Source organism: Phodopus roborovskii, unplaced genomic scaffold (genome assembly GCF_943737965.1).
Source record: "Phodopus roborovskii unplaced genomic scaffold, PHOROB, whole genome shotgun sequence".
NCBI lineage: Eukaryota > Metazoa > Chordata > Mammalia > Rodentia > Cricetidae > Phodopus > Phodopus roborovskii.
Window position 1 is genome coordinate 14913599 of NW_026126413.1, and position 19937 is coordinate 14933535.

Below are 19937 nucleotides of genomic sequence, written 5' to 3' on the forward strand. Positions count from 1 at the left end.
GGACAGAGACGTGGATGTTTTTTTTTTTTTTTTGGTGTTGTTTTGTTTTGTTTTGTTTTGTTTTGTTTTGTTTGAGTGATACCACTTCTTTATTTGGATCTGGAGTCTTTCCTTTCCTTTTCTTAATTTGGAGGTGTGGGTATGGGCGGGGGGGGGGGGCGAATGTTCCTTCTCTGCTCAACAGGCTCGGTTGTCCTGAGGCTTTACCTCCCCTTGTTGTAGATTTAGTCCTAACAAACCATCCTTCAGCATCTACCTGGAGTGTGATGGAGAAGGCAAGCAGCTAAACCCAGGTGATTTTTAACAACCTAACTTTGGGAACCGTGCAACCAAGGAACTATTGGCTTCGGGTTTTAGGGAGTGGTGAGCTCAGTAAATCAATGCTAGTAAAAGGGTTTTTGGATACATGGAAATGCAGCTACAATGAACACATCGTTGGAACGATACTAGTCATTTGAAAAAAAATGTCATTTCGAGCAGAGCTTAAAAAGCAAAAATAAATAAACAAATAAAACAAAAATAAAACACCATCCTTACGAGAGGATGCCCTTTGTAAATATTGGAGCACTGTAGTGCAATGGTACTGGGAATTAATGACCAGAGCTGAAAATGTCCCTGCACCTTGAAAGTATAAAATGCTTTGCTAAGTACATCAGGGATTTTTTTTTATAATGTAATGAGATTATTTTATAAACCATAAAAATGAGAACACTAGAAAGAATTACGAGATAAATCAAAGCTATATTCGGGGTAAACAGGCACACCTAAAATACTTCCACTATGAGGAGAGGAAATGAAACACCTGAACTAAATCAATTCAGAAAATCTGGGAAAGAATCATAAACATCAAGCAGGAGAGAGGCAGGAGTGGTAAAGGCAAAGATAAGGAAACCAACAAATAGAAAAATGGGAGATATTTACACAGTGGGCTGAGTCACCGCTCAGTGGTAGAATACTTTCTTCACACGCACCAGGCCCCCAGGCCCCAGGCCTGGTCCTCAGCACGGAAAGCCCAAACCCAACATACATACATACATACATACATACACACACACACACACACCACACATGAGACACAGATAGACAGAGAGAGATACAGAGAGAGAGACAGAAACAGAGAAAACTAAAAACAGAATGTATACACATCCAAGAGAGACTGAGATGGAGAGAGAGAGAACTAAAAACAAACAGAATGGGTGTGAACACACACACACACACACACACACACACACACACACACACACCAAAAAAACAACCTTATCTGTATCTTCTTAGGTAAATCCGTGTCCACACTTACTTCTGTCTACAAACCCACTTATATACAGGTTTGCAGCAATCACTTTGGGTAGTGAAGTATCCTCTGAGCTGAGAGAGAATTAGGTAGAGTACTCCACTCACTCACTTAGTGTGAATGTTGATTCAGGTTGATATGGAAATACTGATATGCTGGATTATGACTTGCGGGTTCTATGGCTGATGGCTATTATATACAAGGCAGTAATCATACTCTCTCTCTCTCTCTAAGTGAAAGCTAATTTTCAACCACAGCAGACTCAGGGTTTCTCACACCTCATCAGGGATCATACTTGCATGGGACTAATACCAAAAACCTCAGAGAAGGGTCGTTGGACGAAGAAAGGGCTTTGATGGTATATTTAACATTTTACTTATAAAACATAATAAACTCTACTTTTCAATAGGCCAGTGGCCATACAACAAACACTTGGCCTCGATGCAATCCAAGATGATTTCTGTGATCTCAGCACATGCATTGCTGGAGAATGGCATGAGCGATACACCTATATTGAAGACTTGGGAATGTTATGAACTGAATGATGTGGTTGTCGAGTCCTGTCATCCTGGTACCAGAGAAACAAGACAGCTAAAAGCATCTCTAGCAAGAGCCTCAACTTAGAGAGGAAACCACCAAGGAGTGAATGGAGATGGACAGAACACAAATGACCCTCAGTTGAGCAGAGCGCACCTGGGTACAAACAGAGAAGCAGCCAGGGCTGACTCAAAACGTGCCCCGTGTACCCCGTGTATGGCCTGTTGGACAATAGGAAGTTCAACGGCAGTCTCACCCAGTGTGAGCATCTCAGAGATCGAGTTGCCGGGGTCCAAGTGGGATCATCAAAAACAAGTGCCATCCCCCCACAGCCTCAGCTCTCTCTCCTCTCTTTTTCTCTCTCCCTCTCCCCCCTCTGTGTGTGTGTGTGTGTGTGTGTGTGTGTGTGTGTGTGTGTGTGTTCTTCCTGCCTTAGCCTCAGAAGCAGCTGGAACTACAAGTGTACCCTACCACATCTGGCTCTCAATGTGCTCACTGAAAAGATGCCTCTGTTGAGCACAGCTTTCTTGGGTCAGAACTCGTAGAAGAATTTAAGACAGTTTGCGAGTTTTCCAATATACTTGGTCTCATTAATTCCTATTTCTCCAAGTGTGGGGCTAGTGCATTACATTGCCTAACTAGTTTGTAGGACTTTTGGCTACACATAAGTCAAATCCCCTCTCAAAGAATGAAGGTTTTCACTAAAAATTGCTGCTACTTCTCCAAGCAATTAGACTTCAAATACATTTTCTAAATAATTATATCAATCAAACGCCTCATCTCTCAAGATAACCACTTTGCAAAGTATAGTCCTTCTATGCATGCATAAATTTCTACTTGTTAAACACAATATGATTTAACTGTCATACCTCATATTTATGGGTATTTAAATTCTTATTTCCATTCTCTCCCTCAGTGGAAACTAATATCTGGTGAGACGTATATGAGAGACAGCTCCCCGCTACTGCAATTCCAATCTGCTCATTTCAAAATTAAAAATTACGATGTGATTATTATCTTACAGAAGTTCCACAAATTAATTTTCACTGCAAAGTTTCACACTAAAGACTGACAATACTAAATGTTCTCTGGGAGGACAGACTATATATGACAAAATCTGTCCAATTTCGGAACATAACTTGGTTGTTGTTGTTGTTTTTGAGACAGGGTTTCTCTTTGTAGCTTTGTAGCCTATCCTAGAACTGGATCTGTAGACCAGACTGGCCTGGAACTCACAGAAATCCACCTGCTTCTGCCTCCCTAGTGCTGGGATTATAAAGGCGTGTACCACCAACACTCAGCTGGAACACAGCATTTTTAACACGTGGCAATTTTAAAGTCTCTGTAATAGCCAAAAGATAAAATAACATTTACATTTCAGCAGAAGCGGGTCTGGAGTTCAGCTAACAACACAATTATTTGTGAACTTTTAAACTGGGCTTGAAAAAGCTTCTAGTTTTATCTGTATATAACCTATATATTTTTTCATTTTAAGAAGGTACATTTTTGATTGGCTAAATGATTAATAGTTAATGAGAATTGTACCCGTGATTCAGGTTATGGGTAAGACAGCAGAAACTCTCAGGTTGCCAACTGACACAACTGTGCAGACATTTGAAGGATAAGGAAAGAAACCTAAACAGAAGCCTGTAGCTTTCCGCTGTCCATTCTAGAGATGAGTGAAGAGAAAAGCTGGCTGGCCCGTGAAACATCGCACACAGTCCAGAACCAATAGTCCTTGCTTTTGGCAAAAAGAGAAATTATGGAAACTAAAATTTCATTTGGAAGGGATGAAATGGGAATTTGAGGCCTAGATAATTGCCTTCCACCTCTATCAATACATAAATCATAAATGCATAAGAGAAAAGCTATTAGAAATGCTGTGTGTGTGTGTGTGTGTGTGTGTGTGTGTGTGTGTGTGTGTGTATGGTCTCAGGGTTTCCTTTAGACATGTAAACTTTAGAGACATTAGCCTTTATGTAGATCACCCACAAAGCTAAAGAAATGCCACTCACAATGGCCTAAAAAGGAACCATGACATTAGGGTTCACACCACCTTCTGTATTTGTATGGACAAAATAAAGGGATGGGTAAACAGGCCCTCAATTAATATCCTCTCCTTTAGATTTCCGATCCATAAAATGTGGAGGGGAATAAACCCAGCAGCAATATCACAGAATATATTGCCAGCATGCAATGAGCCCAGATGCTTTAGGGAGCTCGACTAGTACCCATTTTATAACACTTATAAGAACATAATTTTAAAAGATTGTTTAGATCCAATGGTCTGATCCGATGTACTCTCCCCCCTTATTTGCTTTCAGAAAATGATATGCGGTTATTAGAAAAAGAAGGTGCATCTTGTACACTCCTTTTTTTCAGGCAAAAGAGAGATTTGTCACCAGAACTGTCATTAACACTGACTGAAGGAGATGCAAGGCGATAAAGTTGAGAATAAAGGAACCTACAGTCAAAACCCATGAATTTTAGCTTTTATTATTACGTGATTATAATTTTAAAAAAAGCTAAAATTAAAAGAGCATGTGGGTAAGAAAGCGATAGGGCAAAGAGTCAGCATTCTGTTTACTCGTGGCCTGGTTCTAAGTAAAGGCACCCAAGGGCCTTGGGAGGGATGGCACTTAAAGATCTTAAATTTACTCTATGTGGAGTCAGTTTTTGTCATTCATTTTTGCAGTGCGGTACCACATTTTCACATCTGAAATAACCAGTGATGGCTGCTGCCACCTCACTGATACTTAGTAACAATTTTATCCACTGATAACATCCAGGATCTCAGTGATAAGAAGCTGGTGTGCAGCAGAGGGACCTACTCAGAACTGTTAGGGGTGTGCTAAAAAAGAAAAAAAAAATGACCCAAATGGACAGGAAACTCACCTAACACAACAAAGCAAGAGGAAAGACAACAAAATTAATTACCTATCACAGTGCACTACTATAAGGAGACCTAAGGCAAGCCTAACACATGGTAACAGTTTGGTTTTATAGGGGCCCCAGAAATCCCACATTATACTTGGGCTTCTGGAAACACAAATAGAAGGCAGTGGGAGAGGGGTGCTCGTTCGTTAACTATGGAGTTTTTAGTTTCTTATACTTTGAGCATTAATCATTGGCTGGGGTGGGCATTCCTATACAAATAATAATAATAATAATAAAATAAAATAAAAAACAGGGATTTTGACATAATGAGAATCAGAAAAGGCCTGTAGTTGCAGGTCCCTGGTTTGAGCTGGTGGATACAGGATATTCAGAACACCTCATTAGGCATTCATTGAATATGGTGTGACCTCCTGGGCCTTTCTAAATGACCACCTGGTTCCCAAAGCCCTGTGGTTACAGACACTCTCTAACTTAGGTCGGAAAAGCTTGTATCTAATCTCCTGAACAGGAGCTGGTAATTGCCAGGCCTGGGTTTGAAATGTTACTGTTTCAGGCAAGGATTTCCTACGTCTCTATCCTTTTCCAGGGTATTTACTAAGTTCTTTACCTGCCCTTTTTAAGAGTTGCTAGGGCACTGACAAATTTACGACTTGGTGTGTGGAGGTGGGGGGGGGGAGAGGGGGGCATCCTGTGAAAGAGGGAGAAAACAAAACAAGCTTCCATCTCAACCAGGCAAGATCAAGCCCACCGAAGTTTAAGGGCATCTTCATCATGACCACACCTGGCATAGAGTGATAGCAGTAAAACAAGACCGTGCTGTTTGCCCCTAACTATACCGCATGGCCTCGAAATGGAGACTCTCGTTCTCCTCCTTGGACAATTTAACTCCATAGTTTGGAAGCTTTCAGCAAGTGTGCCCTTTTTACATTTGTTAGCCCCTCATTCGACACATTTTATCCAGAGAGGTAGACATGTGGAATCTATCTTTACCTTCCCCCTGGGAAACACCCAGAGAAAACACGGATTACACAGCAGCTCTGTGACTTGTGGGATGAAATGAGAAAAGCAGGCACTTACAGACACCGTGGAGCTGGGTGTATTTGTCCCATAGCCTGAGGAGGGGAGAGAAGCCAGAGACCAGCGACGCCCGTCTGTCCTGCAGGACAAAGAGAGTTCAGTTAGGCCAGCTGTGGAGTGCTGATGCCAGGGAACCCCAGGGAACCCCAGGGAACCAGGGTATCTTTAATCAAACAGATGACATAGACATAGTCTATGAGGACGAGGGTTAGGGTAAACAAACATTATACAGCAGGTTGCCTTTTATTTAAATGGAATCAATACACCCAAACAAGTAGGAAGTGAATGGGTGGATCCATAGTATTGATCTCTCGCTAATACACTTTGACAAAATGAATACCAGGGATAATTACAATGGTCAGCCTCAGCACATTCAAAGCAATGCAAGCAGAAATGGGAAAGTGTCCTATGAGGGAACTGAGAACTGGCCAATGGTCTCCACAAGGGCCGGGATTCCATCAGTGCAAGACCCTGGGGCAGGCTTGGGGCCTCCAACAGGCTTTCCACTTCCTATTCCTAATCAAACAAAACAGGGCAGAGGGAGTACTGGGCTCCTGGTTACTTTATACTTTTAAGTGGCAATTAACTCTACAGCCAGAAAGCTTGAAGCTCGGGTTTTGGAAAGTGATCTGGCTTCATGAAGTGCTGGAGCAAAGGCCACCTGTAGAGTGAGCAGCCAGCAGACTCTGGCAAGTCACCTGAACTGCTGGAGGAAAGTTTCTCTACTCAACCGTGGAAACCAATGCTAAGAGTCAAGTCTACTCCAGTTACAGACAAACTGTCAGGCTCCTTAAAGAGAAAGGCTGTCATCCTCAGATGGTGACTACAAGGTGGCTTTCTGAGTCAGGGTCACTACAGGGGTCTAAATTCAATGGATACAGTGGTTATTAGTGGCAATATTATTGCTGGTAGGGTAAAGGGGCTGCCGCAGAGCAAATGTTCAAGGATTTCTGTTATTCTAGAACTTTATTCAAAATTTCAAATGAGATCACACCACATCATTGACTATCAGGAAAACAAATACAGGCAAATTCTCCAAGGGTCAAAACAGGGAACACATTTGATTTAAAAGCAGCACTACTATATTCTTAGACACAGGATCATGTAGGGGCGTTCTGTTATTCACAATGCTGTTAATTTACCAAGCGAGGGACAACAGTGGACAAAGTTTAACATAGACACAGTCACAGGAAGTTGAAGTCAGAGAATTCCATAGCATCATACTTGAGTTTGAGAAACCTCAATTAGATGCTGATATGGAAAACTGCCATTGTAGCCCGAGAGTCAAAGGAAGATCTTATAGGCTACCATTGATGCTACCTCCCAGGAAATGCAAATGGTCCACAGAAACAAGATGGAGGTCAAGTGAGCACATCACAGAGTGACTACAATACCAAGGTTTCAGTGACATTTACCTGTCATTTCTGTGGCCATGATTGGAGTACAATTGAATCAAGTATTTGAAAAAAGGAGAAGAAGAAGCACAATGAGATGTTTATAAATATACCAGGGAAAAGGAATTTTTGTTTACGAACACGTCTACACAAATGAAAATGTTGAATATTCCTGAGGAACATAATTTATAGTATACACGTAAAAAGTCCAACCACCAGGTAAATGGAACACAGGCAGATCTAATATTCAGCTACCTGTTTAAAAACCAAGGCCTAAATTTTATATTTTAACCTCTTTTAATTTAGAAAAGGATATTAATTTAAAAATAAGTATGCAGTCCATTTAATAGCAGTTCTCAGAAACTCATCTCTGGAAAGAGTGAGGGACAGAGTTCCCCCCCCCCATGATTTTGTTTTGTGATTCATTAACTCCCCTTTCCCTCAGGTATCCACAGTCATATTTCAGATGGATGAGCAGTTCCAAGAGGAGACATATTCTTATTAGTTCTGAAGCATAAATTACATTTGCTTAGTCCAGAAAACACAGCACTAGGAAGATGTTTAAACAAGAATATGCTCAGTTCTTGGTACAGCCATGGACCAGAAATAATTCATGTCTCATAAAGTTCCCCAAGTTGCCTGTGTCTGTTTGCTCAAATGGAGCAAAAGGACCATTGCATTTTCATTACCATGACAACCGCACATCAGGAGTTACTATATATGCTATGTGCATTACTGAGGGGAGAAAGTGTCCCCTTTCCAAGGAAGCTGTTACACAGGCACAATTTGGAACTGACTAACAGTGCTGTCTTTTCTGTTCAGCAGCTTCCGATAAAGCAACACCCAAAGACAGCATCCTCATCTTCCCAAATCAACAAGGCTCTTTGGAGATGAAGCTTTTCTTTGTGGCTGGAGATCTCAAAGTTGCATCGAGTGAAAGGAGAGGAAACATCTGATGAAATCAGGGTACCAAGAGATAGGTGTAGATGAGGGCAGGGAGAATCAACTCACAAAAAAAGTTCCATCAGGTAGTAAGTATACAATAAAGGGCATTATGCCCTGATACCAGCCTGGTGTTTAAATATAGGAAGAGAAAACAGGTTAATATGGTTAACAATTATAGTCGCCTGGGACATACCCTAGTCTAGACAATGGGTCAAATTAAAGGACACCAATCACCAACTAAAATCTGCTCCAGGAAGATTTGTAAGACTTATGGGAGGTTACCCTAGTGAGCCGCAGCTGTTCAAGGGCCTGCAAACCTGAAGTCAGGAGATAAACCTCTTCTAGTAATTTGCTTGTAATACATTCTGAAGTTTATCCAGGCAAATAACAACTGGGGAACTAGGAGCCAATGAAAACCCTGCCTGAGGGTACTAGGCTGCCACTAAAAGCAAAGGCAATAGTTTGTTAATGCCCCAGCTTTCGGCAAAGGTATGACATTATTACCTCCATCTCACCATTCAACAGAAAACATTAAGCAATCCACAGCCAGACAGGCCCTAGATTGTACGGACTGAGAATCCTTCATCCAAGGTTCTCTGGACCAGAAGCATTTTAGGTTTGGAATTTTTGTTTTATTTTGTTTTTCTTTTAAGGTATTTCCAAATTTGGCGAACATCCTTATTCCTAAATCTGAAGCTTTTCTGAGCATCCCACTGCTACTCAGAACGTTTCAATGGTTCTCAGTAAGTTTCAGATTCAGACGCAATGAGATGTCTCAGTAATAGAAGGGCTTGCCATGCAAACCCAACACCTAAGTATGATCCCTAGAAAGCACACATGCCGTGGTACACTCGTGAATGAACACATATATGCATATGTACACACACACAGAGACAGAGACAGACAGAAACAGACATTAAAATTTAAATTTAAGGGTTTCAGATTTTGGATCTTGGATTTTCAGATTAGGTTTCACATATGCTATAATTAACAATCTGAAATATAAACCAGTAGTTGGTGGCACAGGCCTTTAATCCCAGCACTGGGAAAGCAGAGGCAGGGGGTTATCTGAGTTTGAGTCCAGCCTGGTCTACAACAGAGTGAGTTCCAGGGCAATCAGGGCTACACGGAGATACTGTCTTGAGCAAAACCAGTATGTATGTGTAACATTTCCTTACTAAACACAATATTGTAATGATTAATTTTCTCTTTAATTAAACTCAGTATGTTAAAAACTGCCTTGATAGGCTTATTCTTGGATCTCTATTTTAAAGTAACAGTGTGTGCCATCACACTTTATACTTTGTAATTGAACTATTATGCTACCAGGGGTGTAACAGGAAGAATGTTGAACAAGTAAGGCTGGGGACTAGTGAGCCTAACCTTTGTGTCTTCACCCAAGAATGATTTCAAAGACAGGGCCACATTTCCTCTCCTGGGCTAAATTATAAAACAATGAACGTGAGACCCTCAAACCAGCATTACTTGACACATGGCCAGTAGGAGGCGGTAGAGACCCCAGGCACAAGGTCTACATTTCCTGAGTGAAAACTATCTTTAAAAGCAGGAGTTGGCAGCTGCTAGGTAGAAAGCACGGATCTGAATTCTCCAACAAACACACGGTTCTATTTACCTGAATAAAAGTGTAAGGCGAGGATCACTCATGTCCTAATCGAAATTAATACTTTTTGAAGAGTGTGGAAGGAGCCCCAGCTGGTAGTTCCTGCAACATGAACTGGCGGTCTCCAGTGATAATCTCCTGTCACGGTTTATGGTGTATTTGTCAAAAATTAACATGCTTGGGGGGTTGTGCATTTTTTTTAATAGCACAGAAGCCAGATTCATCTGTCCTTCAGTCTCCCACTTAATTATTAGATGCTCTTCATTTTTATAGATCTGGCAGGATTAAGAGACTGTGGCTTCTGTCGTGTTTAATACACACTGCAATGAGATTTGCATTTACTTATTACTCGGGGTAATTGAATGCACCCAGCCTCCATTTTAGAGTACAGAGGACATATGTTTATTGACTTTCATAGCTTCCTTTCCCATTTGGAACAGCAAACCATCGTGAATTAACAGTCACTGGGCAGATAGACTTCCTAGGGCCAGTTAGCGTTTGCATTTCTCTTATAGTATAATAATTGAAATCTTAGTTAAAAAAAATAATAAAGTTGGATCTTAAAGAAGGCCCAGGTGTGGGTCCCAGCAGGCTCCTTGAGAGGGGCATCTTAATCGTTCTTGTACCCTCCCCACAGTGGGATTCACAGAGGCCTTGAGTATATGATGGAGATGACTAAAAATGAAAGAATAAACATTTCTTCTTGGATTGGGACTCAGAGGAGAATCCTAATCACAAAGAACTGTGCGAATGCTACTGCAATCTTAATTGTAATACAGAGTCCTGAACATCTTTTTCCTAGGATTTCAGGATACAAAATGTACCCCATGATGACCAGTGTGCAGAACAACAAATACATTTTTTAAAAATATACATATATGATTTGCAATGACGTAAATACTATTTGAATTCACTTTAGGGTATAATTAAGTCCCTGAGAAATTCTTACAGATAGATGGGACATCCAGGGCACAAATTAAATTTATGCTGACTATCTGGAGACCTGAAGGGGCATTTTGCATTCTGTCTTTCCTGGGTGGAGGAGGCAAGGCACTATGTGAGAGGCATGAAAGGGAAGCGAAGACAGAATGTCTGTCTGAGAAAAACACACTGATTCAGAATCCTGAAGAGTTGGCTGAGGCCACCGCAGGGGCACCAGCCTTGGGAAGACTGGGTTTTAGCTACTTCTAAGAACTTCCTCTTAACTCAGTTCCCCAAGAGCAGAGGCATGGCTATTGAACATGTGCTGCCTAATTCTACCTACACTGTTAGTAGAAAAAAGAGTGCTGGGCTTGGTGATGCATGCCTTTAATCCCAGCACTCAGAAGGCAGAGGCAGGTGGATCTCTGGGTTGGAGGCCAGCCTGATCCAGAGTCCAGGACAGCCAGGACAACACAAAGAAACCCTGTCTCTCAAGTCCCCCCACCCAAATGACAAGAGCACAAAAAACATCCTGATGATCCAAGCATTGCTTTATCTCCGATCTGTCATTTAACTTAATTGCTGGTTAATGCTCCCAAAGTCATTCCTTGTAATCAGAGCCTCATTTTTACAAAGCATACAACATGCTGTAACAACAAAACCTTGTCCCAGGACATAGATAACTAGAGTCTGTATAGCAACTACTCAAGAATGTCAGGGAAAAGCTGTCAAGGCTGAACCGTGCACAAGGCATGCTCTACAAAACACGGAGAAGCACCTCCACATCTTCTCTGGGGTTCACTCAGCAAAGGACCGAGAGGCACCCTCTGACTCTGACAACAAGGCAGAAGACGTCAGAGCAACTGTCAAGGCTAACAAGGCCCTTTGGTTAAGAAGGCTTTATGTGAGAATGAGAAGGATCTTCCCAGAGGGAACCCTGGAAGAGAAGCAAGGAGGGATGTAGGGGGAGAGAGCGGACACAGGGTTCCCTGGGAAACACTTAATCGCCTCACGCGTGCGCAGTCCTTACCTCCGTGCAAAAGAGAAATGGGCTGAGGCACTGGGGGAGAAATTCCTTGGACTGTCTTGAGGGCTATTTCCTGTGGAGAAAAAAGGAGAAATGAACAACCTCATTTTGCTTTTGTGCCATTATCCACATCCAGAATCTTCTCACTAATCAGCTTCTTTACAGTTCTACAAAATGTCATTTCCTCTAATAATGTTTTAGCCTTGCCTGGAGCAGGGATCTGGGAAGCAGGAGAGGCAGGAGTGGGGGTAAGGGTGGAGGTTTGGAGGGCACTGATTGCCAGCACAGCTTTCCAAGTGGGCCAGACAGACAAATGCAAACACTCTGCACTGTCCCCGGCCCCCGGCCCCCGGCCCCCGGCCCCCCGCCGGGATCTGTAATAACCTAAGCATTTCGGTCTGTAGAAAATGAGTACATACACGTTTTATATGGTGCCTTCATATGCTAACACTTAGATGGATGGTGAGCTCATGTTTTCATTGGAGGTGCTTTTTATTTGGGGGAAGACAGCCTCAGTATGGGGGAAAAATGTTGAATATAAAGGCTTGGATTCCAAAGTATACATTTAAATGATAATGTGTCAAAACAAGTCATAAACTACGAGGGAGAATCTAGCCATCTGGACCTATGTCTAAAATGTCCCCGGCTCTATCTTCGCCCGGCTGGAAGAACCTGGCAGGATTACCCTTTGTCAATATTTTCTTCAACCATCTCTGTGTCTCTAAGCAGCTGGAATGTGACTGACCAGGCAGATGCTAAAAGCCGTGGCCACAAGGAGATGGCAGCGTGTCTCTCAAGTCCTCCACAGGCAGAGAAGAGCACTGATAGCTCGCAGGAAGGAGGACAGCACCTCTGGGGCTTGTTACTTTCTCCATTAGCCCGCTCAACCTGCTGCCGATCATTGACAAAGCTTGGCAGGCAGCTGGCGAGGGCAAGTTCAGGACACTCCAGACCACCACGCTGCTTCCCCCTGCATACTTAATTAGATGCACAGCATTGGTGGAGGACCACTTGGGAATGGAGCTGGTTTCAGTAAGGAGGTGAGAAAAGGCTGCAAAGTCGCTCTATTGCTCTCTTGAAAAGTGGAAAAATAGATTGGGAGAGATGCCTTTCATGCCCCCAATAGCAAGGCCATTGTCACTGGCTCCTCAGCGAGAGTGACCACTGGAGCCAGCTGTAAGGAATGCCAACTTCCAGTTCTAAGTCACACCCAGCCGGAAAGGTAAACAATTCGTTATTAGTGTGCTAAAAGGGCAGCCGAACACCTCCAGGAAGAGTTTAGTGTTACCTTGAGGACTTCTTAGACTGGCTACATCTCCACTGAAATTTTTTTCAATTAAGGTTGCAAATTTTATAGTGTTGTCTTCAACAGATGCTATTAACTTTATGACAGCGCAATCAAAGCCATTCAATGGGCAAGTGCTGAGAAGCGGTTTCTTTATAGCGAGCCGGGCAAGGAGGGGTCCCCGCCACAGTGAAATCTATCATGTCTTTGCATCTGCTGCTCCCAGGGCCCCCAGAGGAAGGGATTTTGCTTTTGCTGTCCAGTAATCCAGGATTCATTTTTGTCTGTTTATCCACACAGCAAATTAACTTATTTTGATTTCTCTCAACAGCACATATTCCCCCACTCCTAATTTAGCTTGCGCATCACTCTCTGCATTCTGTAAAGGAGCTCAATAATTTCAAGATGGCTAAAAGCCCTTGCTTCCTGAGGGGGATAATCTAATGCTGGGAATCATTGTAAAGGGGTTGTTTTTCTTTCCTTTTTTTTTTTTTTTTTTTAAAGTTTGGGGAACATATTCATGTTGCTTGTACACCATGGAGAACAAACTACCAGTAAATTATTAGTTGTAACAAAAACAATTGAAGCCAAGACATTCTGACAACAATTCTCTCTGCTTCATTCACAAGAATAAAATAAGACCAAGGGAATCTGGCCCAATCCCTAGCCTGTCTTCACTATGCAGAAAACAGTAAGGCTGGAGCTTCAAATGTGGTGAGCAAAATCAAAAAGGCCCATTCAATGGTTTTTACAAAATGGGGATGAGGGGGTCCTGAGGAATGAACTTAAAATGACTGCACCCCCCCCCCGAAGCCAGGTACCATTTTATAACACGTTTTATAGCACATGATGACCTTTCAGCTTGAAGACAGACAGAAATCAAAGCTGCCCATACTAACGCTTCCACTGACCATGCCCAGGCTTGGCCGCACAGCCGGGGCTGCCTTTCCAGGTATGACGGAAACTTCGCTTCATCTCTCTGTCTCACTGCCGTAAACCCAGGCCCTAAGTTCTTTCACCTTCTCCCTCGAGGCCTAACAGTCACAACGGTCATGTGCCACTTAAGAACTAGACTGCACTAAGTGGGGTTGTCATGCATTTCTGTCAACGTGTGAGCATCATAGAGTGGACTTCGACAAACTAAGATGACAGTAGCATCAGAAAGGGATGTGATGCTTTGGGACCACAGCTGTGCACACAGCCTGTCCATGTTTCTACAACACTGGCAAGGTTTGCTGGGGCCGGCGGGTGTGGGGGGGATGTAGAAAGAACTGGGATGCTGTTTCTGTTGTGACTGTACTAAAGTTCTGTAAGGCGTCGCCATGAGGTTTTGGAGAAGGACAGGTACTCAAGTGCAGGACAGTTCGGTGAGCTTTGGGCAAGATGGGAGGTGGAGACTTCAGGGAGTCAGAAGCAACTCAGTCAGAAAGTCTGTGAACATTAAAGTGGTCCCAGAGACAAGCTCTCTAGCTGAAGAGGGGTACAGCCAATGACCCATGAACTACATTTATTGGTATTAGGTAGCGGGAGGCTCTAGAAATGCTTGGATGCACCCAAGGAGATGGAGCTGGACCAGTGCATACAGGGTCAAGAGAAAGGATTTCTGTGGCCAACCAAGACTGACTGGCGATGCATCAGAAACAAGTCTGGAAAAAAAAAAAAGAGAGAGAGAGAGAGAACACAGTGGCTGGTGTCGCCATTGTGGGTATATGGGTGGGATGGCATGGTAAAATAACCCACCAATAGAGAATCTGGAGAGGTAGGTGGGGCTCTGGTACTAACACAGGAAGGAGTGAGGACTAATAGACGTCTGTGTCATGTACTGAACAAAAATTCAGTTTTCCCTGGGGAGAAATGATAAGATCAGCACACTAGAGTTATAGAACTCAATCGTGGAATGCTTTGTTCTTATCTGAAATAAAAATGAACTTTATTTTTGTTGTTTTTGGCCTCTCAAGATTGAGCAATACTATTTTGTTAGACAGCATCCACGGTGCTGGGGATTTGGGGTAGATGGGTCAGAATTCATGCCATCTATGTTCTTTCCATGAAGCCGTCCCCACTGAACACTCACATGGAGCTCGCTGGCTGTGAAGAGAGAGCAAGGCGGACTGGAACCGGAGTCCTACACGTGACCTTCGCTCCTCACAGCACTGCTCTCTGCATTCATCCACCCATCTGCAAAGCAATACCTGAGAGACTCTCGAGCAGAAACCGGTGCCAGTTAATTCTCTGCCCATATGTGCAGCACTTGCCTGTAACTCACATCCGGCTGCTCCGGGGATTTGCTGAGTTCTTGGATGTAGGAGTGCTCGGACACTTTATAGATTGCCAGTATTCCTGCTGATGCTCTGACCTGATAACGTGAACCTTAGCAGCGGTCAGGCATTGGGTGGATAATTAACACCAAGATCCCCACAAGGCAGAAGCATGGCTAGGAGGCGAGCCGTGTGTCTGTCAGAGCCATGCTTTACCTAACGGCACTACACAGGGTGCCTCATTTTAGAGGCAGTTATTGTGAAGAAAGTGATTTCCAGATTAATTAAATTGTTTGATTGCTTTGTAATTAGGCTGGAGAAGTCCTGCGTCTTCACCACAGAAAAGCAAGCTGCAAATCTTTTTAAAAGGCATATGCTTTACCCACTATAGGTTATTAATGTGCTTTTAATAGCTATCCGTTCACAAAATGACAGTTTCTGATGCCTCAATTTTCTGTAAGAACAGAGGGAATCCAAGAATTAATGACCGCTGCCATTTGGAATTCCTGGTGGATCAAAGAGTAAGCCCCCCATTTGAATGCTCATTCTCATTACTTGTCGACCCCCTTAAATGAGCTGTGATGTTTCACACCATAACAAATCAGTGTGGTGTTTTCTGGATGCTTTCAAGGGTCCTCAGCAACACATGACCATGCTTCACGACCTAAAGAGCAGACTGCACAGAAGCAAATCTAGGGCCTCCTTGCACGATGAATGCTTGCAAGATTTATACAGGAACCTCCAACAGAAGAAGCCGTGTGACATCAGAGTTCAAGTCAGCGGCAAACTTTTGAGTGGATCCCACTGGACCATAACAGGTGATGTGTGAAGGAAAGACAGAGTGCTTCCTGTCACTTAGACACCTGTCTCCAAAATTGGCTCTTCTCCAGATGATTGTGGAATATTAATTAAACCTGGGCAGCTGTTTAGGCCCTAAATAACCAAGGACAATCTTTGATTAGCTGACAGTGGTGGTGTCTTTCGCAAAGCTGTATGGTGCTCACTGCAGAGCAGCAAATAAAGGATACCAATTTACTTGGGTGTTCATGTCAAGAGCAGGTAATTTACACTGTATGAAGGGTTTCTTATAATGTGGATTTTCTCTGCCTAAGCCCAACATAGCCAGAGCCCCTGCCCACTGCCTGACTGAGTCAGGTAAGAAACATTTATTCATTCCTCTCCTTCACAGAAGGGAAGGGACAAGATGGAGATGTTTCTAGCTCTTCTGTAGCCAATGGGCTGCAAGCAGGCTGGGCCACGAGCAGGGAAATGTGTCAGGACGCTGTTAGTATAGACAAAGGAAGGTTAACAGTTTGAGTGCAGGACTGCAAGATCTCGGGGAGGTACGACAGGAAAACCAACATGGTTGGTTGAAAGTGGGATTAAGTAGACCTGGGAAGGGAGAAATCAAGAATGGTTTATCGCGTCACCCATTTGGCAGTGGATCAGGGCCTCACTCCATCACCACCAGAGAAGCTGCTTCTTGCAGTAGATGGGAACTATCACGAGAACTGCATGGACGGTGTGCAGTGACTGAGGCACTTTGGAGCATCAGCGCTCAATGGCATGGCTCCATCCAGAGCCTCCACTCAAGGCTCACAGATCTATAGAGGAAAGGGGAGAGGGGAGCTTTAAAAGCCAGAGGTGATGGGTGACTCCAAGGAAACAGTTTCTTCCAGATGTAACTGATGCACATGTGGCAGCATGCACAAGGCTTGCGCAGGTTCAAACCAGACAGGGGCCCAGCACTGAGGGCAGGAAGTGGACGATGGAAGCTACCACCACTAATCAAGAAGCATCTCTAACCAATACTTGCTGGCAAAGAAAAAAAATCACGTCTCTCCAATGGAGCCCCAATGGACATATTAACACACGTTAGGGCAGGCCCCATGCCTGGGAGTAGCTGACCAACTCAAAATGAACTCATTGATATTTTTGTAGCATTGTTTTGTTTTGTTTTGTTTGCTATGGAATATTCCTTTACACTGTGTGAAAATATGTCATTGGCCAATAGCTGAACAGGATAAGGTTGGCAGGAGAACTAGACTAGGAGAATGCTGGAAGGAAGAAGGGTAGAGTCAGGAGTCACCCAGCCAGATGCAGAGGGAGCAGGAGATAAACGTGCCCTGCTAATAAAGGTACTGACACATGACAAAGTATAAATAAGGAATGTGAGTTAACTTAAAAAATCTAAGAGCTAGTTAGTAATAAGCCTGAGCTATTGGCTGAGCATTTATAATTAATATAAGCCTCCGTGTGTTTATTTGAGAGCAACTGCAGGACAGGAAAACTGCTTGTCTTATTTTGCTTTGTTTGGGCAATTTCTGTCTTATTGACTGACTTACAGAGGCAAAACTTCAGATAACTGGAAGTGCATTTAAATGCACTTATATTTATATGCATGCAACTATTGACAACAGTTCTTAAAGGTAACAGTACTATTAGTGTCACATGATTAATAATTTTGCTAGAGTTTTCTTATTACACTTGAGTACCAATAACCTTTCTCCACTTCAGGGTTACTTAATACCTAATGGCTTAATGTCTTTGATTTGTTTTCAGACACTCAAACCAGGTGACAGAAAAAATATGTAGAGAAGAAAAGTTTCATAGGGTAAAGATGAAAATTCAGGTAATAGTTGCAGTTGTCCTGTCTATTGAAGGGAGTACAATGACTTGCATATTCTATTCCATCTCTGTCTTCCTCTTATATATTTACAGTCCTAAGGGCCTATGATGATAAGTTCTGGGTAAATACACAGATGAACAAAAGGTATGCTTTGAATTCTCAGTGTTTAACTTAGTGCCTAACACAGTAAACTTGAAACACATTGCTTTAGTTTTCAAAGTCAATTAAAGTTCTCAATGTGCACAGTGCATTGAGTTCCCTGTGATAACAAACAGCGAGTGAACAAGACATGGTAATGAATAACTTACTGCAGAGGCAGATAACGCATACTACCCATTCTAGATCATCTTGAAAAAAATACATTCTGGAGATATACTCATTTGAGGAAGACATTTACCTAAGTTAAAGCCTTTAAGTGCATCAAAATTACTTAAAAAAAAAAATGATAGTAAATTATAGTAAACATGCTGTTTCATAACAGACTTACAATATCACATACATAACGCTTTCTAAGGAGTGAGTGAGGAGGTTATAGTGTAGAAGACATACAGGGAGTGGAAGAAAGACCCAGTAAGACGTCAACTCCTGTGTCATGAGACTCACAGGTGTCTATATCCCTGTTCCATGAAGTCGTTCCTCCGGAGCTTGTGTTTGAGACGTGGTTGCACTGACATGAATCCCTTGGAGATGGGCTGTGATGGGTTCTTGAGAATGTTTTAGCTTTTCGTTGACCCTCCCTTATTACTCTGAATTGATGTCACATCTCAAGGTGATCCCAAGTGAAGACTGGTGAACAGTAAGAGTGATGAAGAAAGTTGATTTGGGGCTGTATGTTTTCTTCCCATCTACGGTAATTCATCTTCTCAGCAATGGAGAAGAGATTGCTTTCACCGTTGTTTAAAGTTCCTGAGTTGTGTTTGTAAGGTCACGGAAGGGGAGGAACAGATATTCCTAACTTCCATGTAATTACACGGATTGTGATTAGTGCTATCAATCGTAGATAACTAATTAGTCCCTGAATCTGGGTAAAACTGAGTTAAAGAATACAGCAATGCGTACATGTTATTATTTTTCCTATCTGACAGGAATGGATTTCAATTCCTTAACACAATTAGATACAAAGAACTTCCCTTTTATCCTAGAAGAGGGGGGGATGTTATCAGGAAATTGGTTCTTAGACTGTTTGCTTCTACTGCTAAGTAACTTCCAGTCACAACAGAGGCATTTTAATGAAAGGCTGTGCATCCCCACGACTTCCTAATGCACTGTAAAGGTGATTCTTATAAACCTTTTCCTTTTAGCTCCTTTTAGTTAAAGAACGAATCCTAACTCGAAGCCGGGGTCCTATTTAACAAGTTCTGGATGTTCCTGTGGAATCCAGTGGGTAGGAACCTTATCTAGCACAGCAAGAAAAATGTCAGGGTTTTTTTTTTTTTTTTTTAATAATAATTGTCTGGGTTGGAAATTTCACTAACCTATTCCTTCATAATAAATAATAGCGAATGAGCTGGGACTTTAACAAGTTGGAATTCTTAGTGTCAGTTCTTAGAAACCACAGGAACCCTGCAAAACCCCAGGCCTGAGCCTCCTCCTCCTTCAACAAGTTGCTCACACTTTTCCTTTGTGTTTCCTTACACCAGTCAAGGACGGGTTCTCAGTGTGGGCTGCATACCAACACCAACCGAGAAGCCTTAAAAATGCTGATGTCCAGGCCTTGCTCCGCTCCCTTTGAACAAGAAAACTGTAATAGGTGTCTGGGCTTGAGAAGCACACCTTAGACGTTGTCATGTTCTACAGGTCTCTCTCCCTTCTGAGCTCTTAACCAGGACCTACCCGGGTTTCTGTTCCTTCGCCCACTTTTCTCTGAAATCCAATTCCCTACTCTTGGGTGCATTAACTCAATGTCTTTTCACACATTCATCCCCCCCTGACCTCTATGTATTCTCAACAGGGCAGTTAGACATGAAATGCCTTCCCTATCAACACAGACAAATAGTACCTTGCCGTGTCTGCACTTTCAATCCCACGTGCCCACATGGGGCTCTCTTGGGTTA

At 42.8% G+C, this 19937-nt stretch overlaps 1 protein-coding gene across 1 annotated transcript in view; it reads right to left on the minus strand.

The window, feature by feature from the left end:
- Positions 1-19937, minus strand: part of Mast4 (microtubule associated serine/threonine kinase family member 4) — a 555461-nt gene that overhangs the window by 60941 nt on the left and 474583 nt on the right. The window contains exons 7-8 of the mRNA XM_051182862.1: positions 11715-11784; positions 5804-5882 (exon numbers count right to left, since the gene is read on the minus strand). Of these exons, the coding sequence (XP_051038819.1) occupies positions 5804-5882; positions 11715-11784 (149 nt within the window). The remainder of the gene's footprint in view (positions 1-5803; positions 5883-11714; positions 11785-19937) is intronic.